Raw genomic sequence first — 27,736 nt, 5'->3', positions numbered from 1 at the left:
TCTTTTATCCTATCCTCCCTTGCTACAGTGAAAATATAGTGCCTCTGTGCATCCATGGCTCCTCTGCTTTTTACGATGCAATCTTTCACGCTTGAGCTCTCACTGCCTTTCTTCAATAGTGGCTGCTAGGAAAAGAGGTGACCCTTGTCTTCTCAGGTGTACTCTTCCCTTTTACAAGAAAGTGCTTTTGGGAGCCCACTCTCTGTGTTATCTTTTGCTACCTCCCTCAGTATCCGTGGGCTGTTTATCCTAGCCCATCTCATAGTGGTTCCAACTCTGTAGACTTCCTTCTCCTATCTCAGAGTGGGTGTTTCTGGGCTTTTCCATTGTCGAACCCGTTGCACATGCTCCTCGTCTTTCTCACGGTGCTGCGATAGCTTCTAAGAGCAGAGCGAAGAGTTCTACTGGTTTCAAGTGCCGTGGGTCATGCTTTTTGTAGTTAGTAGATTTTCTTCTTGTTGTCTAGCTCAATAATGTTGCTTGTGCACATATGTTTTTCTCCTTGTGGCTCTGTGTGCTTTCCAAGAAAGAAGTAGAACAATTCAGAAACACGTCGCTGTGACATCACCACCAGAATTGAAAGGCTGTGTGCTTCTTTAAAGAAATGTGTGTTTTTTTTCAAATAGGTCCATATTCTAAAGGCATGAACATGTATACAATGAAAGGTCTTCGTCTCATCTCTGTCCTCTAACTGCTTACTTTCTCTTCCAACAAGAATGTTTCCATTCTCTTGTATCACTTTCAGAGATATTCTGTGAGTGAAAACATAAAAAGGAAACAAATTAGGGATGTTTGCTTCTGAAAAGATGGGGTAGTTGTACTTTCCCCTATTCCTCCCACTAAGTACAGCTAAATATGAATTAAACATTATATATAAAACAAACGTGAGATGATTCTGCAAGGTGGAGAGAGGAGGGCTGATAGGCTAGCGACCTATGAACCGGATCTGATGAACAATATGGTAGTGAATTTCCTTGATTTTTTTTTCTGCTTCATGTATCTGGATTGGGCTCTAGAAACGCCAGCAACCTAGAGATGGCAGTGGGCACAGGCAAGTAAGTAAGCCCCAAGAAAAGCCGACTCTCTCTAGGTAAAGGTCCAAAAAAGGAGCAGCCTAGCAAGACAGAAAAATTTTAGGCTGTAACTGCTCCAGGCAAACACCACAGGGAAAAAAAAAAACATGGTGTCGCCACAGTCAGCAAGTGCCAAGTGGAAAAGCTACCCCTGACTCCTAGCCAGGGTGAAATGAAGTAAAACTCGTCCCCTCCTAGCAATGGTAGTGGCAAAAGAGACCTAGAGGAGGATCTTGACTTTCCATACTGCTCAGCAATAATGAGGCCATCCCCACAACAGTGTTAATGGAGACCACACCTAGAGCATGGACTGTACCACCACTGAGGAATAACAAACAGTCCCTCTCCTACTCACTGAGGTGGTGACCCATGAACCTTAGAGGGTGAGCCAGGATTTTCACCACCATTCAGCAATAAAGAGGCTGCTCTTCAAACACCTCCAGGCCAGTGGTGTCATGTGAGAGCAGTAATGAAAAACCCCTTCTTCTCCCAGCCAGAGGGATATAAGAAGAACCTAGAAGGGAGACTTAACTTTCACCCCCACTCAGCAGTAATAAGGAGTTCTTCTCTCCCCATGCTGAGTGATGAACCTAAATTTCCATCCCCCTACCTGGCAACAAGGAGGTAGCATCCCCTTTCCCATATCAGAATAATGCCAAAGGAAGCCTGGAAAAATGTAACAGTTAAATGAAATGCAGTGTCATAACATTATATCCAAAATGTTCAGATTTTAGTAGAAAATCACTCCTCATACCAAGAACCAGGAGGATTTCAACTTGAATAAGAAAAGACAATCAACCGATGACACAGATATTAGAATGATCTGACAAGGATTTTAAGACAGCTATAATAAAAATGCTTCAACAAGCAATTATAAGCATACTGGAAACAAATGAAAAAAAAAAACAAAGTCTTAGGAAAAAACAGAGAGTCTCTGCGAAGAAATAGTACATATCAAGAGGAAACATGGAAATTTTAGAACTGAAAAATACAATAACTAAAAAAGAAAAAAATAACTTAGTGGATGAGTGCAATGGCACAATGGAGAAGAGTGAAAAGAATCAGTGAACTTCAACATAGGTCAATAAAAGTTACCCGATATGAAAATCAAAGAGAAGAAAGATTGAAAGCAAATGAGCAGAACTTCAGGGACTGTAAAAGACCTAATATTTATGTCATCAGAGTCCTAGAAAGGAGAAAGAGGGTGGAGCTGAAAAAAGTATTTGTAGAAAGTAGAATTGAAAACTTCCCAAGTGTGGTAACAGACATAAACCTACAGATTTGAAAAGCCAAGCTAATCCCGAACAGGATAAACCCAAGGAAATCCATAGCAAAGCAAATGAAAGTCAAACTTCTGAAAACTAAAGACAGAGATAATTTTTAAAAGCAGCAAAAGACAAATGGAACCTTATTATGATAGGAAAAGAAACTGGAATGATAGATTCTTCATCAGAGACCATGTAGGCCAGGAGGAATAGCATACCATTTTTCAAGGGCTCAAAGAAAAGAACTGTCTGCCTAGAGTCCTATCTCCAGGACAAATATTCTTTAGGAATTAAGGAGGAATCAAGGCATCCTCAGTTAAAGGAAAATTAAGAGAATCTGCTGCTAGAAGACTAGCCTAAACAAATGAGTAGAAGTAGTTCTTTAAACAGAAAAGGACCAATGAAAGAAGGAATCTTGGACATCAAGAAGGAAGAAAGGACACAGTAAACAAAAGATGTGTACGTGAAACAGACTTCTCTTCTTGAGATTTCTAAATCATTATCGGTGCCTGAAGCAACAATTATAACACTATTTGATATTGTCCTAGTTGTATGTAAGGGAACTACCTAAGAAAATTACATTACAAATGGGAGAGGGTAAAGGGACATAAAGAGAGATTTGCTTGAGTTGATAAAATGGCTACACTATGCAGCCACTGTGGAAGACAGTATGAAGGTTCCTCAAAAAGTTGAAAATAGAGCTACCCTATAATCCAGTAATTGCACTACTGGGTATTTACCCTCCACATACAAAAACACTAATTCAAACAGATACATGCACCCCAGTATTTATTGCGGTATTTATTTACAATAGCCAAGATATGGGAGCCCAAGTGTCCATTAACAGATGAATGGATAAAGATGATATGATACACACACACACACACACACACACACACACGCACGCACACATATACATACAGTGGAATATTATTCAGCCATAAAAAAGAATGAAGTCTTGTCATTTGCAACAACATGGATGGAACTAAACAGTAAAATGCTAAGCAAAATAAGTCAGGCAGACAAAGACAAATACCATGTGATTTCACTTAAATGTGGAATTTAAGGAACAACCAAACAAAAGAAAAAGAGTGACAAACCAAGAAATAGACTCTTAACTAGAGAGAACAAACTGATGGTTGCCAGAGGGGAGGCGGTGGAGGGATGGGTGAGATTGGTGATGGGGATTAAAGAGTACAGTTATCATGATGAGCATTGAGTAATGTATAGAATTGTTGAATCACTATATTGCACACCTGAAACTAATATAACACTGTATGTTAGCTATACTGAAATTAAAATAAAAAACTTTAAAAAGTGGCTATACTAACTGACTATAAGTTATATATATCTAATGTAATACCTAGAGTAATCACTAAAAAACTCTACACAAAAGGTCCACTTAAAAATAGTATAAATAAGTTAAAATGGAATTCTAAACAATGTTAAAATAACACACAGGAAAGGAGATAAAACAGAAAAGCAAAACCCAGGGAGAATAAACAGAAAAATAAAAATAAAATAGCAGAGACTTAAACCGTAATATATCAATAATTTAAGTTATAAATGGTACAAATACAATTATTGAAAGATAGACATTTGCAAAATGGATTTAAAAGTGATCCACCTCTATGATATATACTAGAAACTCACTTCAAGTATAATGAAATAGGCAGGTGAAAAACAAAAAACTATGGAAAAAGATACATTATGTAAGCATCAGTCAAAAGAAAGTAGGAGTGGCTATATTAATAGCAGAAAAAGTACCTTCAGAGCAAGTAAAATTACCAGAGACAGAGGGAGACATTATGAGATAATTTATGACCATTATAAAATGGTCAGAAGGAATTAGCAATTCTAAATTTGTACGCACCAAACAACAGAGCTGTAAATTATGTGAACCAAAAACCAGACCTGAAAGAAGAAACAGACAAATCCAGTTATAATTAGACATTTCGACAATGCTCTCTTAACAATGGGTAGAACAGCTAGGCAGAAAATCAGCTAGACTATAAAAGACCACCAACCCAACAGATCTAATGAATATGTGTAGAGCATTCTACCTAACAAAGCAGGTTATGTATTCTTTTCAAGTGCCCATGAGACATAGGACAAGATAGACTATATTCGGGTCCACAAAACCCCACAAAATTTAAAATGATTCAAATTGTACAATGTATTCTTTGACTACAGTGGAATGAAACTAGAAATCAATAACAGAAAGATGACAGGAAACTCTGAACACTTGGAAACAAACAGCATATTTGTAAATAACCTATGAGTTGAAGGGAAATTCTTGAGAGAAATAAAAAATCATGCTGAATTGAAAGAAAATAAAAATGCAACCTATCAGAAGTTGGGGGCACAGCTAAAGAAGTGCTGAGAGGGAAATTATTATCACTAAATATTTTCATTATAAAAGCACGTAAGTGTGAAATGAATAAAGCTTGTCTTTCAACCCCTTCCCCACGAAAGAGCAAAATAAACCCCAAGCAAGCAAAAGGAAGGAAATATTAAAGAACAGAAATCAATGAAATTGAAATCAGGAAAAAAATAGAGAAAATCAGTGAAAGAAAGAGCCAATCCCTGACAAGATCAATTACTTTGAAAGACCTTATGCAAGAAAAAGAAGACACAAATTCTTAATGTCAGGAATAGAATGGGGCATATCACTGCAGACATCAAATGGATGATAAGGGAACACCATAAGCAACCCTACACATAGAAATTTTGGCAACTTAGATGAAATGAACCAAGTTCCCCCCCCCCCCCCCAAATGCAAACTACCACAACTATTCAGTATAAATTAGATAATTTAAATAGCCCTGTACTACTTAGGAAATTGAGTTCATAATTTCAAAACTCCCCAAAAAGGAAATCTTAGGACCCAGATTGTTCTACTGGAAATTATGCCAAATGTTTAAGGAAGAGTTGACATCAATTTTATACAATCTCCTCCAAAGAGTAGAAAAGAAGGGATCATGTCCCAGTGTATTTTATGAAGCTAGGATTACCCTGATACCAAACCAGACAAAGACAGCACAAAAGAAGAAAGCTACAGATCAGTATTCCTTATGAATAAAGATGCAAAATCCTTAAAATACCAGCAAATAAAATCCAGCAATGTATAAGTGAATTATATGACCTATGACCAAGTGAGGTCTACTCCAGGGGTTTAAGACGGGTACAATATTTGAAAATCAGTTAGTCCAAGCTCCCATATTAATAGGTAAGAGGAGAAAAAAAAAACACACATTAACATTAATTTGTACAGAAAAAGCATTTGACAAAATCCCACACCCATTCATGATTTTTAAAAACTCTCAGAAAGGTAGTAATAGGAGGAGCCTTCTTCAACTCGATAAAGAATATCTACAAAAAATTTACAGCTAACAGCAATCTTAATGGTGAAAGAATAAACGCTTCATCTCTGATTGGAAAAAAAGCAAGGATGTCTGCTGCCACCACTATTATTCCACATGGTACTGGAAGTTCCATAAGTGCAATAAAGCAAGAAAAATAAATAAGAGTCAGAGGGAAAGGAATAAATAAAACTGTCTCTGCACATGCTGTGGCTGTTTACTTAAAAAATCTGGAATTAACCGGTAAATCCAGCAAGGTCACAGGATACAAAGTCAACACACAAAAATTAGTTGTATCGCTACATAGTAACAATGAACATGTACACATGGTAGTTAAAAATTCAGTGCAGTTGCTCAAAAAGAGAAATAGGTGTAAAAATTATGAAATGTGTATAGGACTTTATTCTGGAGACTACAAAACATTGATGAGAGAGATCAAAGACGTTAATGAAGAGACATACTGTGTTCACGTATTGCAGAAGTCGACATAGTAAAGATGCCAATTCTTCCTAGATTGATATACAGGTTTAATGCAAATCCTACCAAATTTCCTGTAAGGTGTGGATATAGACAAGATCATTTCAGAATTTATATGGAAAAACAAAAGAACTAGAATAGCTAAAATAATCTTAAAAAGAAGAATAGAATGGGAAGAGTCATTCTTCTCGATTTCAAGACTCATTACATAGCTACATTAATCAAGATTATGTGGGTGGAATGATAGATACAGAGATTGATGAAACAAAATAGAGAACTCAGATGCGCTAAACATTCAATTTAATTGCAAATGCAATTTAATGAAATAAAGATAGCCTTTTCAGCAAATAGCAGTGAAGCAATTAGACACCATTAGGCCAAAAACAAAAACAAAACAAAATGAACCTTGACCTAAGTCTTCCATCTATATAAAAATTAACTCAAACTAGATCGTAGACTTCTATGTGAAACATAACACTATATGACTTTTAGAAAAGAATGAGAATGTCTGGGGCCAAAAAACTAGTTCTTAGACTTGACACCGAGAGCACAATGTATAAAAACAAAAACTGATAAATTGGACCTCATCCAAATTAAAAGCTTTTGTTTGTGAAAGACCCTGTTAGGAGACTGAAAAGACAGGCTGTAGACAGAGAAAATATTTGTAAGCCCCATATCCAACAAGGACTGCTATCTAGAATATATAAAGAACCCTCGACACTGAGCATTGAAAAAACCCCAACAAGTCAACTAAAGAAATGGCGAATGACATAGGAACAGGCTATTGAAGGGGATATGCAGATGGTAAATAAACACATGAAAAAACGTTCAACATCATTAGACAATAAGGATATGCAAATGAAAACCACAATGAGGACCGCCTGACTTGGGCTCGGGTCATAATCCCATGGTTCGGGAGTTTGAGCCCCACATCAGGCTCTACGCTGATAGCTCAGAGCCTGGGGCCTGCTTCAGATTTGTCTTCCTCTCTCTCTGCCCCTCCCCCGTTCATGTGTGCAGTATCTCTCTCTCAAAAATAAATAAACATTAAAGCCACAATGAGCTATCGCTACACACCTATAAGAATGGCTAAATAAAAAATAGTGTCAACCTCAGATCCTAGTAAGGATACAGAGAAACTCATGTATTGAAACTCATACAGATCACTCATATCTTGCTGGTGGAAATGTCAAATGATGCAACTACTCTGGAAAGCACTCTGGCAGTTCTTTCAACAATGAAGCATGCAGCTGCCATATGACCCAGCTATTTCACTTCCGGGCCCTTATCCTAGAGAAATGAAACTTAACCTTCGCACAAAAATCTGTGCATTAATGTTTATGGCAACTGTAATTGTAATAGTCCCAAACTGAAAAGAACACAAATGCCCTTCAACATGTTTAAAAAACACTGTAGTACATCCATACCGTGGAGTACTACTCAGAAATGTAAAGGAATGAATTATTTTATTTAAATATTTATGTTTATTTTTGAGAGAGAGAGAGTGAGGGAGGGGCGGAGAAAGTGGAGGACAGAGGTTCCAAAGTGGGCTCTGTGCTGACAGCAGAGAGCCTGATGCAGAGCTCAAACTCATGAACCGTGAGATCATGACCTGAGTGGAAGTTGGACCCTTAACTAACTGAGCCACCCAGGTGCCCCAAGGAAGGAAAGAATTATTGGTACCTACTGCAACCTGGGTGGATCTCAAATGAATTCTGCCAAGTAAAAAAAAAAAAAGCCAATCTGAGAAATTTCTGTACTATCTGATTCTCTTTGTATAACATTCTGGAAATTCAGTATTATAGAAATAAAGACCAGGTTAGCAATTGCCAAGGGTTAAGGAAGAGGTGGGGGGGGAGAGGGAAATGGAAACGACTCTAAAAGGGCAGCATGAGGCATCTTTGTGATGATGGAAACGCTCTGTACCTTGACTTCATCAATACCAGTGGCCACAATACCAATGTAATACCACACTGTAGTTTTGCAAGATGTTAACACTAGGCACAACAGAGTAATGGCTACGTGGGGTTGCTCTGTATTATTTCTTACAACTGTGCACTAGTCTGTAATTATCTCAAAATAAAAATTTTAATGAAACAACACACAAGGGCCATGTCTATGACATACTGTATGTGCTTGCCTTTGCTTCATAACACTCAGACGAACAAAGAAGTTCTCAGAAGAACAAAAGCAAATCAAATAAGACCCAAAAAACCCTGTTAGCGAATTTATAACATCGCACATGATCATTTGCACGACACAGTTTTGCGATAAGTTACCTTAAATACCATGCATCAGCAGTTACCTCAGTTATTCAATGTGTTTGAACTCATCTGCTCTGCACTGTGGCCTGGGTACCTATATGTGTTACAGAGGCCACTTTCCTAATTGGAATTCTCATTTGAACAAAACTTTAACTAACAATGGAAATCCTTCATCTGCTTCTAAATATTGACTAACAAATAACTATAGACAAGGAATACTGGAAAGTCATGCAGATGTCCAGATCACCAGTGTAAGAAAATGAGACTTCACTGTTAGGCGGCTTAACGGTTACAAGCCCACAGTTGCCTGATCGGGCCCAACAGTGTGTCAGAGGAATGATCTCGTGCCATTTCAGGGCGGTCCTAGAAATGGTTGTAATATCGAAGTAGTGACAAGCATAATATTTCGAAGTACTTACAGTAACAATGATGGGATATGAAAGTATGGGTAATTGTTCTAAGAATGTATATGTTGCATGTGGTATTGTAAAGTCAGAGCCGCCACAGGAGGAAATGAGAAGGAGGGATTGGAAGGAAGAAGTGTATTATACTCACAGGTCCCAGAGTGTGGCCACTGGGTACCATGCAGGGCCACAGGGAAGAAAGAGTCAGGAGGCAGACATTAACAGCAAGAGAAAAGCCTGTGCCTGAGCCTTTGTTGGGGCTTCCTCAAGAAAGGCAAGCAGGGCAGGGAAAACAATTGAGGACTGGCTAGTTTGAATAATTCTTGCAGGCGTTGGGCCATACTGGTGGGGTCTACTTGCCTGGTACCTGGCCTTTGGATGATTTCGGGCAGGGGAAATACTGACTTGGTGTGTGAGGGTTAGATAAGGAAGTAGATGGTGATATAAACTCAAGGTTGGTTATTTTGCATGTGAAAGGTATGCTCCCGGATGGCTGAGCCCTTTGCTCCCTGGAAGAATTGGCTAGCCCCAGGAGGACAATCTCTACCCAGTAGTGAAACTCCAATGCCAGAGCATCAAGAATAAGAAATATAGTTAATATGATTGGCCCTGTGATGAATGGATGCCAAAGAGACACAGAATATAAGAGAATATAGTTGGAACAATGGTTTCTTTCGATGATAGAGTCACAGATAAGATTGGGGTTTTTTTTTGCCTGCATTCATCATCGAAAAAAATACTAAATTACAATTTGAAGTCAATGAAAATAATGATATATTTTTCTCCCAATGAAGTCACGGACTTCCCGAAATCAAACTCTGGGCTAGTGTTTGTAGGCTGCCGGTGATCTGATGGAGGGCAGGAGTGATGATGTGGGATGACAGGGTACATAAACATGGAGTTAAGAGAAGGTAAGAGTGTGGAATCCATGATGCAAGTGAGCAAGTGCAGACATTCCACAGGAGCAGGACGTCCCCTCTGTCCTAACCCAAAGGGAAGCATGGAGAATGGATTCAAACGTGTATCTTGGCAAGATCTGGTGGTGACAATTTGAGAGCGCCCTTACTTGATTGCCTCCGTTTTCCTCGTGAGCTACGAAGCCAGAACTCTCTCTGTGTGGCGTGGGTAGGGCAGGTATCCAAGGGAAATAGTAATTTTGTTTTTGTTTTTGTTTTTTTTTAAATTTTTTTTTCTTTTTTCAACGTTTTTATTTATTTTTGGGACAGAGAGAGACAGAGCATGAACGGGGGAGGGGCAGAGAGAGAGGGAGACACAGAATCGGAAACAGGCTCCAGGCTCCGAGCCATCAGCCCAGAGCCTGATGCGGGGCTCGAACTCACGGACCGCGAGATCGTGACCTGGCTGAAGCCGGACGCTTAACCGACTGCGCCACCCAGGCGCCCCGGGAAATAGTAATTTTGGAAAGTGAGACAATGAACACATTAGAGGACTTTTCAGGATCGCAGGACATTGTTGCGTGACCACAGATTTAAGGTAAAATCAGTCAGCTGTTTTGTATGTTTTTCTTGAACAAAATTGAGCAGTAGATTGCTCGTGAGCCTACTGCTGTCTGGAAAACAAGGTTCAAACATCACTGTTGACGTAATTTCTAATAATTATTTCTAGTTATTATTTCTTACTACAAGAAAGGAAGCTTCAAACAAATAACATGATCAAAAGGAAGGTTAAGTATCAGGACAGAATAAATCATGATTTATATAATTTATATTTGGCTGAATCTGCCAAAATGTATAATGTTACTATATATAAGCATAATAATTTGTGTCTTGTCTATAACTTCAGCACTGGGGTTCTTGTGTAACCCATGGCCCATAACTTATTTATTAGAAATGCTTCCTAATATCTGTATTTATGTGTTTTCTTCCAGTATGGACCAGTATTTACAGTCTTTGTTATGGGCACCCGAATGACCTTTGTTACTGAAGAAGAGGGAATTAATGTGTTTCTAAAATCCAAAGAAGTAAATTTTGAACTAGCAGTGCAAAAGCCCGTCTATCGTACAGGTAAAGAATATTTTCAGATAGTTTGTTTGAATACAGCATTGGTCCAAGAGCAGCTTTGGGTAACAACCCCTCACTCCTCTACCGAGAATGATGACAGCCCTTATTTTATGCTCTAAAGCGGGAACATAAGACAGAAAGAACATCTGATGATTTTGGTAGTTGACAAACGAATTCTTGGCAGCCTCATTTCAGCCTTAACTAGACGTGTGTAAGAGACGAGGTTACATCGCTGCTGTTTATTTGGAAAATATTCGGAATCTGTATCCTGTTACAGCTCCCACGATGTTCACTGGGACATGAACATCTGCTGCCGTGTATACAGTGTTCTTCAGGCTATAGCTCTTGGCTTGATCACATGTTGCTACTCTGCTCACTGAAAGTAGAATTCCACTGCTTAGTAAGCCCTTTACTATGGCATTTCCTGACACATTCCATAGGGCTATTAAGGTAAGTGGGGCTTGGCGTCATGTAATCGGCGGCCTTTTGTTCTCCATCCTCAGAGACTGCTGGATTGTACTTGTCAGCATGCTTCTGGTGTGACCGTCCACTTTATTTCTTCCCAGGCTGCAAACGTGTGGTGCTGAAGCCATTTGTCCTCCCAAGAATGCAGAGCGATTGCATTTTTGTGCCTGATTCTTCTTTTCCTTGGTTTCTTTTTCTTTTCTTTTCTGGTTTTTTTTTTTTTTTTGCTTCTTTCTTAGTTTTTCTCTTCATGTAGCCTCTCATGCATTTCTTACCATTAAAATAGAACGGTTTTAAAAGCTGTGAGTGACCGATAGCATGATGATCATTTCTTTTTGCTTGCATGAAAATCACAACATGTTGGCCAAATTCTTTGACGATTTAGTGCTTCTTAATATTTAAACTGTGGAAGTCCAGAGGCACCTGGGTGGCTCATTTGGTTAAGCGTCTGACTTCGGCTCAGGTCATGATCTCACGGTTCACGGTTCAGGCCCCACGTAGAGCTCCACACGGTGCAGATCCTGCTTGGGATTCTCTCTCTCTCCCTCTCCCTCGGAGCCCCTCCCCCACTCATGCTGTCTCATCTCTCTCTCTCTCTCTCTCTTTCTCAGAATAAATAAACTTAAAAAAGTTAAATAAATAAACTATGGAATTCCAGATCAAAGAATAGAAATATTCTGAAGGCTCTTGATCTGTATCTTCATATATTCCTCCAGAAAAATATGCCAACCTCTCATGTGTTAGGGCTGCATAGAAGTGGCCAAGTTTTTTCACCTCTGCCTCCACTGGGGACTTTCATGTTTAAATATTTCTATTTAATAGACAAAATATGTTAATATAAGTACTCTTGAGCCAGCTTCCTTTGCCTCTCGTACATTCCCCTGCTACAGAGATGTATGCTCAGGAGATCTAAACATTATTTTTAATGAACTTGTATAAAATGTAACCTACCCATAATAGGCTGATGAGATATAAAACCAAACATTATTTTTTTGCAAAAGTTACTTTGCCGACAATAAAAGAGGATTAAAGAAAAATATGTAAGACTAGTGAGTTTAAAAATTCATACTCTTACTGGCCGAACTCAAGCAGGAGTGTGTGTATATCATGGAAGGATCATGAACAAACACTAATGCAAAGGAACAAGAGCTACTCATGGGATTAGGAAAGGCCTCCTGGCAGAAGTGATATTCAGTAAAACACTTGAAGGAGAAAAAGAAGTTGGCAGGATAAATGTGTGGCTTATAGTTGTGGGTGTGTGGGAATGGGGTGAGGCTGGTCAAGTAAAGAGTTTTGAGCAGATAGTACATCTCATAAAAATGATGGGAAATATAAATATTAGAATACACTGTACCTGGAATACAAATCTCAGGAGGGGGGGCAGGAAGGGGCTGGAAATGTCACGGGAAAACTAGAAAGGTAGTAGAATGCCTTGTAAACTTTGTTAAGGATAGGAAGCCAACGAAAGCCTAACATGGAAATAAGTGGTGCCTGGGTGGCTCAGTCGGTTAAGGGTCCGACTTCGGCTCAGGTCGTGATCTCACCTCAGTTTCTGAGTTGGAGCCCTGCGTTGGGCTCTGTGCTGACAGCTTGGAGCCTAGAGCCTCCTTCAGATTCTGTGTCTCCCTCTCTCTCTGCCCCCCCCCCCCCCACTCATGCTCTGTCTTTCTCTCTCTCTCAAAAATAAACATCACAACTTTTTTTTTAAATAAATAAAGATAAAAATAAAACCACTACATTTATGTTTCCCAGAGGTCCTCCGAATCACCCACTTGTAGATCACCCCTTAGAGTGAATCTCCCTACAGACTTTTACTGACTCACAGGATAGATCGAATCTTCACCTGCTCTTATTTGTGGGAGGCGATTTTATGTAAGGGGAGGACTTTGGATCTAGTCCCTCCTGACCAAGTAATAGTAGATGTAGGTTGACTATTTGCTTCAAGGAGTCATTGCTTCTTTTGAAAATAGTTTTCTCTGTTTATAGCATCGATTCCAAAAAATACTTTTTTAACACTGCATGAAAAACTTAATGTCACGATCAAAGGGAAAATAGGGACTGTGAACCTATATCAATTCACTGGACAACTGACTGAGGAACTACATGAGCAACTGGAGAAATTAGGCACTCATGGGACAATGGAGCTGAGCAATTTCGTAAGGTAAATAGTTGCATTAGTAGGGGTTAATCTTGTAGGGTTTTTGCATGTGGGTCTTTTTTTGGGGGGGGAGGATAAAAAAATCTGCAGCCAGTGCATTGAACATAAAAAATTATCTGGTGGATTAATGAAGTCTAAGTAGGTAATTATGAGATTATATTAATCTTTTCAATTCTAATTAACAGGTAGTTTTTAGTTAGCACACCAATTTTAAGGTGAGCAAATAAGCCTATACAATCATTTAAAAACATTTATAGTAATTTCTCTTTAGTGATGCCATGCCACATAGAACATATCTACCTACAGGGGATGCTGATAGGTGAGACAAGGAAGGGCAGTGGAGGAAGCCAAATGGCCTCAGCTGTGTTCTGAAGCTTTCTGGCAAAGGTCAGGGCTGGGCAGAGGGAGCCATGAGAAAAATTCCCAGCATGCATAAGGAGATTTGGTAAATTGAAGTTACCGCATCGGCCATTTTTCCATCTCATTAGGATGCCGAGGGCAGGATTCAATAGTTCAGATTCATAATAAAAGAGCAGCGTTTAATATTTTGTTAGAGGTCCAACAAGAGAGAGAGAGGAAAACAAACCAAAAAACAAAATAAGCAGCCATCCAAACTTGTAGCATGTCCAGTACCTACAACAAAACAAAGCAAATTCTTGGATGTCTTTGAAACTTTGGGGGAAGCAGATCCTGAAAGACTAGTGAAGAAGGGATGGTAAATAAAAATGAAACAGTACTTGGTGTCACTAGTCTAAGTTGTATTAATAATCTTTGATTTTTTTCACTTAAGTATGCCACAGTAATCATTTTATTTACTTATGGCAAAACTTAATGACGATAGGTACTATATTTCAGTATGCAGTGGTTCAGATCTGTGGGATCCTGTGAGAGCTTAGGAAATTTGGTAACTAGTGTTGCCCTGAGTCTTTGGTTATTTTTTGCTGCTCTCTAAAATCATGGGCTGTATCTTAGTTATTGGTATTACTTGCTAAGTAAGCGCTTGTTGAAATTACATTGAGTCAATTTATTTCTGGCGTATCATCTCACATTCGTCAAGATCTAACAATGCTTGCTTAGAAAGCATTTTAAAATCTTCAGAGAAATAAACCAAAATTTCAGTTACCCCTAAGTTACCTTGACCACAGTGAGCAAATATTAAAACCTTTTAAGAGTAACACTTTCCCAAAAGAATCTGTGGCACATTATTATCTACCCCTAATATATATCTATTAAAGTAACGCCCTTTTTTTGTATCCTGTACCTTTCTTCTTTGGTCATTGGGTCTGACTTTTTATGTGTTTTTATCTTTGTAGGCATCTGCTTTATCCGGTTTCAGTGAATATACTCTTCCAAAAAGGCTTGTTCCCCACAAATGAGAGAAAAATCAGGGAGTTCCATCAGCATTTTCAAGCTTACGACGAAGGTTTCGAGTACGGGTCCCAGATGCCGGAGTGTCTCCTAAGGTAGAGAGATTTTCCCTATAGTTAATTAACCAACCAAGCTCCTCCCAGAAATACATACCTGTCTCATTTTCCTCTTCTGAGTAGGGAGAGCAGCATCCAAGTGGAAGACACAAAAGCTACTTCTCATGATCAGATTTTGTTTGTGGTTTGTGTTTAAATTATTGGAGGAACTGAAGAAGAGAGAGATGCATTCTTTCCTTTTTTTTTTTTTAATTTTGAGGAGCAAAAGTGAGACGGGAGAGAGGGAAAGCGAGAGAGAGAGTGTCAACATGAAACGAAGAATTTCTCTCATTTACTGCTTATTATTATCACAGTCGTGGCTGTAGTTTGGAACCATGCTAAATCACCAAGTATCATCAATCATAGATGTTGTTGTTTTTAGTCTCTCTGAGGCAAAAGGAGACATGGTCAAATGTGTTTCTCACGGTTGGCTCCCATGGTTTGAATGCAAAATAACATATGAATTCTTAAATGCCTTAGCAGCTGGTCTGCAGTAGTGGCTGGTCAGATAATATTAAAAAGATCATAGCCGGTTTGTTTCACCCGGCTTAAGCCAGTCCTCGGTCCCTGTGCAAGTTTTTCATCCTTCAGCAACTGACAACAGCCCGAGTAAAAGTAGGGCAAGCAGGTCATACTCTTTTTTTTTTTTTTTTTTTTTGTATTCGATGCCAATCCTGTAAGAATGCAAACATTTATTCGCAAAAAAAAAATCACTAAAAATGTGGCTGCCTTGCCTCCTCGATTTTTCTTGTGGACTAGTAAGTCTGAAGGAAGACCTCGCATGAAATTCTGGCAAAACTGAAGACAAAGCTTGGAGAAATAATTCCATAGATAGTCCCCCTTTCGCGCCGTGACCGGTTATTCCTGAAGTGCTTTCCTGTTAACTTACGCACCTACTTTTTCCTCACCCAGTCACTGGTCGAAATCCAAAAAGTGGCTTTTAGCACTCTTTGAGAAAAACATTCCCGATATAAAAACATACAGATCTGCGAAAGATAATTCCGTGGTAAGTATCCCTTATTTGTTGTTTTTTCTAAAATATGTGGGATGAAAGCAGTCATAAGCTATGGTTTTTAAAAGATGTTTTGCTAAAAACTCATAAGATTGTTCAGGTGACATGTTTGTGTCAAGTACCGTGTTGGATGTTTACGTACATTAATCTGTGGCTACATCCTCACAACAATGAGGTAGGTATTATTGATCTTCTACATAAAGAAAAAAACTGAGGCTACGGCAACAACATATAACAAGATGCTCAAGGTTTTACTGATTTATGTATCCTACAGTTTGTGTCAGCAATGGTAGGTAGGAATTATGGTGCGTCAGGCAAGGAGAACAAAGCTCCATAGACTTTGTTCTTCATGCCACTACCACTGATTGTTTCTCTCTTCAAACGCAAGGATGTGGTAAGATATAATTTGAAAAGCAATGCCCTGGGAGCCACTGTCCTAAGGGTCCTAGATCTGTGGTTCTTCAGGTGTGGTCCCTAGACCAATGGTACCAACATCGCCTTGGGACCACTCAATCGGAAACTCTGGGGTGGAGCCCACCAGTCTGTGCTTCGATGGGCCTTCCAGGTGGTTCTTACGCTTGCGTAATGAAAGGAAGAAAGGTTCTCAGCCCTGTCTGCTCATCAGAATCTCTGGGAACCTTTGAAAACTATCTGATTCTCCAGACTTCCCCTACCCTCCACTGCCCAGAGACTGGGATTCACTGAGTCTGAGCGCGGGCTCAACTTCGGTCTCCAGTCACATGACCTTGGGCGTGGCACCTCACCTCTTGGCCTCAGTTTTTTCACCTGCCTCATAGAATGTGGGGCTTAAATGAGTTAATATTTGTGAAGCAATTAGAGAGTAGTGAGGACCACATCAGAGCTTACACCATGTGATTATCATTAAAAATGAGATCTTTTTTTTAAAATATGAAATTTATTGTCAAATTGGTTTCCATACAACACCCAGTGCTCATCCCAAAATGTGTCCTCCTCAATACCCATCACCCACCCACCCATATATGTAGATATATATATTAGGGGTAGATAATACCCATCACCCACCCACCCATATATATAGATATATATATTAGAGGTAGATAATAATGTGCCACAGATTCCCTCCCACCCCCCATCAACCTTCAGTTTGTTCTCAGTTTTTATGATTCTCTTATGCTTTGGCTTTCTCCCTCTCTAACCTCTTAAAAATCAGATCTTTTAGTATTTACAGATGATACCAAACATCTCTGTTTGCTTGCTTTTATGTTATGATAGCAAGTGTTATCACAAGCAACTCTGCTTAACACTGGAGAGGAAGGTCGCTTTAGAAAAATAGGGATGTGTAAATGCTTAGGTATCTCCCTCCTAAGTAAAGAGAACAGAAAGCTACTCTGGAATGCCCTTTATTGATAAATGATGTTGCAGCTAAGGATTCTATTTTATAAACAGACCCAGACAAATACATTTTTGTTTGCATAATTTTCCAGGATTGAGGGGAAAAGCCCCATGTGTGTAAAAGATTCATCCAGATAGATCTGCAATTTGTGGGTCTGGAAACAGGGTTTTTAATGCCACAGCTAAACTCTCCACTGACAATACTTCTAGAGTAACATTTCTCATTCCTATTCTGAAGAAAGGAGGCATTTTTTTTTAACGTTTATTCATTTTTGGGACAGAGAGAGACAGAGCATGAATGGGGGAAGGTCAGAGAGAGAGGGAGACACAGAATCGGAAGCAGGCTCCAGGCTCTGAGCCATGAGCCCAGAGCCCGATGCGGGGCTTGAACTCACGGACTGTGAGATCATGACCTGAGCCGAAGTCAGACACCCAACGGACTGAGCCACCCAGGCGCCCCGAAAGGAGGCATTTTTAATCATAGGTACTCCAACTTGCTATTTGAATAGAGACACATTTTGAACTTTCCTGAAGATAGTCCAACATTTAAGACTTTAGGACAGAGGCACCTGGGTGGCGCAGTCGGTTAAGTGTCTGACTTCGGCTCAGGTCATGATCCCATGGTTCTGGGGTTCAAGCCCCACATCAGCCTCTGTGCTGACAGATCAGAGCCTGGAGCCTGCTTCGGATTCTGTGTCTCCCTCTCTCTCTGCCCCTTCCCTGCTCGCGCTTTCTCTCTTTCTCTAAAAAAAATTAATAAACACTTAAAAAGTTTTTTTAAAAGACTGGGAGAGAACTCAGTTTGAACATTCATGAGAAGTTTTCATTTTTTTGTGTATCATTTCTGTTTCTTCCAATAGTGTTCACACTGAGCTTGTGTTTTGTACCCAGTTTTTTTTTTTTTTTTAATGTGGGCTAAGAAGAAAATAAAAAATTCTGTTGTCTTCTACTGTATAAGTAGATTTCAATGGCCTAGTTAAGCAGAAGACTGGAAGAAGTTTTTGTTTTTTAAAAATATTACACACACATTTCATCACATTATAAACATCAAACGTGGTGATTTCTCTTGTTATTCTAGATGTATATTAAACTAGTATTTTCATTTAAAATTAAGACTGCACCTACAGAATAGCATATCCAGAGAATGAAATCCATCTATAGGATTTTTCATGAGGTACAAACTTTGTGTTGCAACAATTTACGTTGCATGATAAAACCTAGGATTTTCAATTTTGCTAATCCATTGTCACAAAAACAGTAACAATGAGACATCGGTAGCATTTCTGTGGTGCTTACTCGGTGCTAGGTGTAGTGTTACACATTCCACAAGTTCATGACTCATTTTTCACAACCGCTATACTACCTAGAAAACTGGGGATTATTAAAACCAGGAAGCTGAGGATTAGGGTGGTTAATCACTTTTGAAACATTACATGCCTTTGTAAGTAACAGCAATAGTCTTCCATCATGTATTTTCTTTGATAGTGATTTAACAGTTATTTCTCGTATCATAAGACCCGAAGCAAAACTACTAACGTTAAAATGCAGTTCTCTTAATCCCTAATCCATGAGAGTTGTGGGTTGTATCTCTCATGGGGCAGTATAGCATAGTAGCTAAGAGTGTGGGCTCTAGAGCCAGGACCTGGTATGAATCCCAGCTCAATCATCGACATGCTGCCTGTCCCTGGCAAAGTTCCCTAACTTAATTGTGCTTCAGTTTCCTCAAATGTAAAACGGTGAAGATAATGGTATCTACTTCTTGGAATCGTGGTGGGGATTGAATGGTTAAATACTTGTAAAGCCCATAAAACAGAACTCGCCTTAGCAGACAATGACTAGGCATTAGCTGCCATCATTTCTGTAACCTAAACCTGAGTTATTGAAGGCTCCAAGTGCATGAGCAGCTCAATGAAAATGGTACAGTGTCTGAATTTCTTCCCCCTGATGGGAAATGGCCACAGATAAAGGGGTGTTCAGGAAACCTCCCAGTGAAGAAAACATGCTCAGGGAATTTGTGTGGTGACCCGAGAGCAACTGTAGGTGGTCTTGGATGGGGCTCTGAGCTTAGTTGGCACCATTCCAGTCAAATATCCATTCTCTTCATGTTGCGGTGTTTATAATATATACTGGCTTGACGATACTTTCTTCATGGTGTATAGGCTGAGAATCTTCGTGGAAAATGGGGAAAGGATTTTTTCTTGAATTCTTCAGAGATCTGTGTTTCTGTGTTGCTGGCATTTTCCTAAAAGCAGAGGTTTATTATTTTTTTATTTTATTTTTTATTTTTTAAAATTTATAACCAAATTAGCATCTAGTGCAACAGTGATTTCAGGAGTAGATTCCTTAGTGCCCCTGACCCATTTAGCCCATCCCCCCTCCCACAGCCCCTCCCGTAACCCTCAGTTTGTTCTCCATATTTATGAGTCTCTTCTGTTTTGTCCCCCTCCCTGTTTTTACATTATTTTTGTCTCCCTTCCCTTATGTTCCTCTGTTTTGTCTCTTAAAGTCCTCATATGAGTGAAGTCATATGATTTTTGTCTTTCTCTGACTGACTAATTTCAGTTAGCATCATACCCTCCAGTTCCACCCATGTAGTTGCAAATGGCAAGATTTCATTCTTTTTGATTGTCGAGTAATACTCCATTGTATATATATATACCATATCTTTATCCATTCATCCACCGATGGACATTTGGGCTTTTTCCATTCTTTGGCTATTGTTGATAGTGCTGCTATAAACATGGGGGTGCATGTGTCCCTTCAAAACAGCACACCTGTATCCCATGGTTAAATGCCTAGTAGTGTGATTACTGGGTCATAGGGTAGTTCTATTTTTAGTTTTTTAAGGAACCTCTGTACTGTTTTCCAGAGTGGCTGCACCAGCTTGCATTCCCACCAACAAAAAGCAGAGGTTTATTTTTTAAAAATTGTCAAAATGCTATTATGTACTAAGTTTTGTTTTAGGCACTTTATAGGTAGTAACTGATTTAATTCTCACAACAATCCTATGAGGTAGATACCATGTTATGGCCGTTTTATTGATGAGCTTAAAGCAACTTGTCCAAGGTTACCCAGGTCTTGAGTAACTAAACCAGGTTCTGGTTACACATAAGGATCTTGGAAGTTGCAACTCCATCCTAACAACAAGTAGCAGGTGGAATGGACCAATGTTGGAATTATCAGATTGAGACTTTGAAACAACTGGGGTCCATGCAGAAAATAGACTGAATGCCAGAACAGATGGACAATGTAGGCAGAGAGATGGCAATCCTTAGAATGAACCAAAATTAAATGCTAGGTATACTAAACACTATAGCAGAAATGAAGAATGCCTTTGATGGACTTATTTGTAGGCTGGCAGAGCTGAGAAAAGAATCTCTGAGCTAGAGGATGTATCAGTTGAATCCCCAAAAACTGAAAATCAAAGGGAACAAACACTGAAAAAAAAATACAGCAGAACATCCAAAGACTGTGGAAATGTGGGACAACTACAAAAGACATAGTATACATATAATGGGAATACCAAAAGGAGAAAAAAAAAAGGGAGAAAGGAACAGAAGACATATTTGACAATGATAATGACAGAATTTTCCCCCATTTAATGTCAGACACCAAATCATAGATCCAGGAAGCTCAGAGAACATCAATCATGTAAACACCAAAAACTACACCTCAGCATATTACTTTTAAATTACAGAAAACCAAAGATAAAAAATCCCAAAAGAAGCCAGAAAGAAAAAATACGTATCTCCAGGGGAACAAAGATGAGAGTTACATCTGACCTCTCCTTAGAAACCATGCAAGCAAAAAAAGAGTAGAGTGAAGTATTAAAAGAGTCGAGTGAGAAAAAAAGCACCCCCAGTCTGGAATTCTATACCCTGTGAAATTATCCTTTAAAAGTGAAGGAGAAATAAAGACCTTCTCAGACAAACAAAAGTTGAGGGAATTTGTTGCCAATACACCTTCTATATAAGAAATATTAATAAAGCAGTTCTTTACAGAGAAGAAAAATAATATAGGTCAGAAGCTCAGATCTATATAAAGAAGGGAAGAGCATCAAAGAAATAAACAAAGTTGAAATAAAAATGTATTTTCCTTATTCTTAACTGATCTAACAGATATAATTTGCTCAAATTATAATAGCAACAATGTATTCGATTATACATATATATATGCACACTTATGTGTGCTTGTATATAAATGAAATGATTATATATGGTTATTTGGTTGTCTTTCTATATTCTTTATCATATCTTTCTGTAATAAACTGGTTATCCAGTAAATAAAATGTTTCTCTGAGTTCTGTGAGCCCCTTTAGCAAATTAATTGAACCTCAGGAAGGCGTTGTGGGAACCTCTGATTTTTATAAGTACAGATAACAACCTGGAGTTGCAGCTGGCATCTGAAGCCCAAGGAGGTGGTTTTTGGAACCTCCAGTCTGTAGCCTGTTGGTCCAAAGTCCAGGTAATAACCTGGGCTGTGACTGGCATCTGAAGGGCAGGTGCAAGGGTGGAGAAAGGGTATAATCTTGTAGGACAAACAAGTCCAGGACTAACAAGTCCTGACAGACTAACACTTAACCTGTATAATCTCATGCTATTTCTGGGTAGATAGTGTCAGAATTGAATTGAATTATAGGGCACCCAGATACTGTCCTGAATATCATTTATCGTTGTTTGAAACTTCCCTCCCCCACTCCCCATACACATACATATTAGATATTGGTACCAGAACCCCATAGCAAAGATGTCCTCTTTACCACTCCTTTTCAACATGATGCTGAAAGTGCTTGCTGATACAATAAGTCAAGAAAAGGAAATTAAAGTTACATTTATCAGGACAGAAGACATAAAACTATCTTTTTTCTTAGATGCCATGATCATATGTATTGAAAATCCAAAAGAATCAACAAACTGTTAGAACTAATAAGCAATTATAGCAAAGTTGCAGGAGACAAGTTAATATACAAAAGTTAATTGCTTTCCCATATACCAACAGTGAACGAGTGGAGTATAAGATTAGAAACGCAATACCATTTACATTAGTATCCCCCCAAATGAAATATTTAGGTATAAACTTAACAAATGATGTATAAGATCTGCATGAGGAAAGCTACAAAACTCTGATGAACAAAACCAAAGAACCAAGTAAATTGAGATTTTATGTTCATGGATAGGAAGATTCGATATTGTCAAGATGTCAGTTCTTCCCAACTTAACCTATACGTTCAATGTAGTCTCAGTAAAAATTCCAGCCAGTTATTTTATGGATATCAGTAAACTGATTCCAAAGTTTATGTGGAGAGTCAAAAGACCCAGAATCACCAGCACAGTATTCAAGGAGAATAACAAAATTCTTCAAAAGAGCAATGCTCCCCAACTGCAAGATTTATTGTAATGCTACAGTCGTCAGGGCAGTGTGGTATTGGTGAAAGAATAGACCAATAGATTGATGGAACAGAATAGAGAACCCAGAAATAGACCCTTTTAAATATAATCAACTGACCTTTGACAAAGAAGCAAAGGCAATATAAAGAAACAAAGATAGACTCTTCAACAGATGGTGCTAAAACTGTTGGGACACCCACATGCAAAAAAAAAAAAAAAAACATCTAGACACAGATCTTATACAGTTCACAAAAATTTACTCAAATGAGTCATGGACCTAAGTGTAAAATGCAAGAGTATAAAACTACTGGAAGATAACATGGGAGGAAACCTGCTTGACCTTGGGGTACGATGATGCCTATTTAGGTATCACACCAAAAAATACAACCCATGAGAGAAGATGAAAGCGTATGAAAAGATGGTCCACATCATATGTCATCAGTGAAATGTAAACGAAAACAACACTGAACTACCACGACACTCATTCTGTCCAGAATCTGGAACACTGACACCACCACCGGTGTTGCTGGTGAGGATGCGAAGCAACAAGAACTCTCATTCGTTGTTGAGGGGGCAAAATGGTACAGACACTTGGGAAAACACTTTGGTGGTTTCTTATAGAAAACAGCAACAACAACAACATACTCTTACCATAAAATGTAGCAATTATGCTGCTTGATGTTTGCCCAAATGATTTAAAAACTTATGTTTACACGAAAAACCTGCACATGGATGTTTACAATAGCTTTATTCATAACTGCTAAAACTTGAAGGCACCAAGATGCCCTTTAGTAGGTAAATGGATACACTGTGGTACATCTAGGGACTGGAATATTATTCAGCACTCAAAAGGAATGAACTATGCAGCCATGAAAAGACATGGACAAACCATACATTCATAGCACTGAGTGAACGAAGCCCATCTAAGAAGGCTACGTAATGTATAGTTTCAACTGTGTGACACTCTGGAAAAGGCAAGATGTGGAGAAAGGAAAAAGACCAGTGGTTGTTGGAGAGGAAGGAGAGGTAAATTGGCAGAACACAGAGGATTTTTAGGGTAGTGAAAATAATTTGTGTGACATTGTAATGATGTCTGCATATCATCATGCATTTGTCCAAACCGATAGAGTTTATAATGCCAAAAGTGAACCCTAAGGTAAACTACGGACTTTAGGTGATTATGATGTGTCCGTGTCCTTGATCCATGGTAAAAAAAAAATACCATTTTGGTGAATGATATTAATAGTAGGGAAGGCTGTACATGAGTGGGAGTGAGGGTCATATGGGAAGTCTTTGTACCTTCCTCTCAATCTTATTGTAAACCTAAAACTGCTCTAAAAAAACTAGTCTTAAAAAAAAAAAAAAAAAAAAAAACCTAAGCCAGAATTTGAACCAATGCATAAAGCAGCAGAGCCCCTACTCCTAATTACTATCCTGCTGGTAAGAATATATATCCCTTAGCATGCCTCCAGCTGCAAGGCTAGGAATGGAAGAAATAGCTTATTTGAAAAATATGCATGCTCTTTGTTTATTAGCAGCACTCTTTGTCACGTAGCTGTGGTTTGACAGTATGTATTTCTTTTAAACAGACATTAATGCAGACTTTGCTGGATATCATAGAGATGGAAAGAAATGAAGAAAAGAGCCCCAACTATGGGCTTTTAATACTTTGGGCTTCTCTGTCCAATGCTGTCCCTGTAAGTATATTAGTAAAGTAAGGGTTACAGTTCTGTCTACTGCAATTTCAAGTTTTTTCCTTCGTTTTTCTTTCTGTTCTATTATGGGAAAGAAAAAAGACAGCAGTGGATCTGGTTGTGAGCTAGGAAAACAAAACTCACATGGCTAGTAAAATCTGATAAAACCACAGAGGAGGCAAAGCAGAGATCTCAAGTGAATTCTGCCCTCTGCAAGGCAGCTCATCCAGGCTAAGGGAAAAACTTGCACTTTGGGGTCAATTGTGACAACACTGCTTATGGAGCACTTTCTTTGTCAGGCAACATGCTTAGTATTAGCGCTTGAAATGAGTAGGTCTTGACTCTAACATTTTACTGGGGAGAGAGTAGGCAAATGGATAATTTGAGATAGAATTGGGCTGGAATCAAGATATCCCCCTCCAGAGCTGTGGAATCTCAAAGAGGTAACTTCAACCCTCAGCCTCCATTTCCTTTTGGGTAATGAAGGGATAGATAATACAGCTCCTGGTATGGTCCTAGGACTTGGGTACTTAATGAGTGGTGACTCTCATTTCTCTACAAGGTTGTTGCAAGGATTCAGTGAGATAAACCCCGCTGATACCCGGTGAATATCAGTTTGTGTTAGGTGGCATCTATGTCCTGTAAGCTTCCCCATGAATGGAACTGGTGACCTTGGAACTCACAATACTTCTGAAGAGAGCAGAGAATTTTTTTATGTTTACTTACTCTGAGAGAGAGAGAGAGAGAAAGAGAAAACAAGCACAGAAGCCAGGGAGGGGCAGAGAGAGAGAGAGAGAGAGAGAGAGAGAGAGAGAGAGAGAGAGAATGAGAGAATCCCAAGCAGGCTCCACACTGTCAGCACCGAACCCAAAGCAGGACTCGAACCCTGAGGTCATGACCTGAGCCAAATCCAAGAGTTGGACACTTAACTGACTGAGCCAGCCAGGTGCGCCGAGAACAGAGACTTTTTAACTGTTTCTTTTTTATTTATTTTTTTAGTATTTATTTATTTTTGAGTGAAAGAGGGACAGAACACAAACAGGGGAGGGGCAGAGAGCAAGGAAGATGGAGATTCTAAAACAGGCTCCGGGCTCTGAGCTGTCAGCACAGAGCCCAACGTGGGGCTCGAACTCATGAACCGTGAGATCGTGACCTGAGCCGAATCAGATAGTTAACCTACTGAGCCACCCAGGCGCCCCTTTAACTGTTTCTTTTAAAGTTGTTATAAACTAGATCAAAGCCATGTGCTGTGTGCCACTTCATGTTTGATCCGCACCAGCTACCTGTGTCAGAAGATTCCACATTAGCTTAAGCTGTGCTTACATTATTTGAGAAATTAAAGAGTAACCTTTTTTATACACCTGTCTTCTACTAAATGGGACTATTCAGCCCATCTCTAATGATAGATGTAGCCATTTTTCTTTTTTTCTTCTAGCAAATAGAAATAAGATATTTTAAGTATTATTTATTTCTCCCTCCTCTGAATGAAGGCTTTCTAAGTACTGATAGTCTAGTTTCTTTTAACCTGTTGGAACACAGACTGGGTAAGAAGCGGAAATAGAAACACTGGCCTCTCTGCTCACATGTGTGTCAGTCTTACGTATTTCATCTGGAATGGGCAAATAAGAATCGTCTAATCCTTTCCTCTTCTTTATGTACCTCTGACATTATTCCCTGATTTCTCCTTAGACAGCGTTCTTGGATACCGAGTAAGCTACAGCAAAATTAAAAGGCAGACATCAGAACAGCTCCCAAAGCAGCAACAAAACAGCCACTCCTGTCACAGGATTAATTTTCAAGATCTCATTAGAGAGGTCCCCCAGAAAAAAGGGACACAAAGCTCCAATTGATCTGACTCAGGGGAAGTCAGTTCTTTGGAACATGTTCCTGGCATTCATCTGAAAGGACTTAAATCATTAATTTCAGAAAGAAAGTGTCTGATGATTAGTGAAAGATCTATCTTGCTGGCGCTTGTTGGCATCTCCAAGAGGCAGCTGGTGTGTGGACAGACACCCTAGAAAGGCTTCAGAGAGTCAGGCCCACTGCCACATCCCCGTTCTGGGTGACAGTGAACCAATTGTTTAATCTCTCTGAGCCTCAGTATTCTCATCTATAGGATAGGATGAATGTGATCTACCTCATACGATAGTTGTGACGGTTGTATTTTTAAGACATGGCAAGTGGCTAACAGTCCCTGGCACAAAGAAGGTGCTCAATGAGTGTTAGCTTTCTTCTTTTATAAAAAGTAAGGCCATCCTTCCAGTTAATCATTACTTTCAATGGCCCATTAATTATAAGCTGGCTTGGTTCTCAAACCTGGACCAAATGCCCCAGGGTGGGAGTGGCCATGTTGCCTGGCTTCTGTGATGTCCCATAAGTGCCTAGACAACCATTGCAGGCCCTACTGGAGGGACAGGAGGTGGGGCCTGTCCTTTCTTCTCTTCTCTCCCACTCTGTGCTCTGCCTCCAGGCCCATGGAACTCAGACCTATCTGAAGGATAGGCTTGGGACAGGTCACTAGAAGGCTCCATTATGGTCAAGGTGACCTTTGGTGGACTGGCCCAAAATATTAACCATAATTTGTGAAATTATTCCTGTGGGGAAACCACTTCCCAATTCCAAGAAATTCCTTTCAAATGAACTGTTTAAGAACATTTTTCCAAAACTAATCTCACAGCTGACATTTTGTCTTGGATATCGACCGCTTCTCTGAAGCTCTTTCTAAATCCTTTTGGTAGTGACCACTACCCCCCACCCCACCCCATCTCACTTTCAACTCGCACAGCATGGGTTGTTGGCACCACACCTGGCTCCTTTCTCACCTGATTGTATTTCATATCCCCAGCTAGACGTGTAAAGTTCTTTGGGCAGGAATGATGTCTTGTACATATTTGTGTTTACCATGATTGTAGAAGACTGTCTGACATGTTATGGAGACCCCCTCAATATTTATTAATCTTTTTTTGAATGGGGGAATAAATGCTGCTGAAGAACATACCCAATTCATCTTCTCTCTAACAGAGCTGGGCAGGCTTTCCTCTTTGTCCATTGTCACCTTTGTTCTTACCTCTCCAGAAGCATTATAGTGGCTGCTTGTGAAGTTCAGTGAGCCAGGGCACCCTTTTTCTTTTTGCCCAGCCCTCACCATGGACTTGACCCCTTTGACAGAACTCTAATTGTCATTTTTGGGAGCAATGTTTAACTGAGAGTGCCAAGGTCTTGTGGTCACTTGGTCTTGTTTGTTGATTCAGTAATATATGTAAATTTCTCAGTTTCTTATTACTGTCCTTTTTTTTTTTTTTTTGAGAAAGAGAGAG

At 39.3% G+C, this 27,736-nt stretch overlaps 1 protein-coding gene across 3 annotated transcripts in view; it reads left to right on the top strand.

Annotated features, from left to right (window-relative positions):
* The window catches only part of CYP39A1 (cytochrome P450 family 39 subfamily A member 1), a 95,689-nt gene that overhangs the window by 4,005 nt on the left and 63,948 nt on the right, over positions 1-27,736 (top strand). For all 3 annotated transcript variants that reach the window (XM_003986216.6, XR_006597807.1, XR_006597808.1), the window contains exons 2-6: positions 10,734-10,869; positions 13,318-13,492; positions 14,803-14,952; positions 15,865-15,958; positions 24,315-24,422. In XM_003986216.6, coding sequence (XP_003986265.1) covers positions 10,734-10,869; positions 13,318-13,492; positions 14,803-14,952; positions 15,865-15,958; positions 24,315-24,422 — 663 coding nt within the window. The remainder of the gene's footprint in view (positions 1-10,733; positions 10,870-13,317; positions 13,493-14,802; positions 14,953-15,864; positions 15,959-24,314; positions 24,423-27,736) is intronic.

This window comes from Felis catus, chromosome B2 (assembly GCF_018350175.1).
Source record: "Felis catus isolate Fca126 chromosome B2, F.catus_Fca126_mat1.0, whole genome shotgun sequence".
NCBI lineage: Eukaryota > Metazoa > Chordata > Mammalia > Carnivora > Felidae > Felis > Felis catus.
Note: the sequence above shows the minus strand (reverse complement) of the source record. Positions and strands in the feature narration are given on the sequence as shown.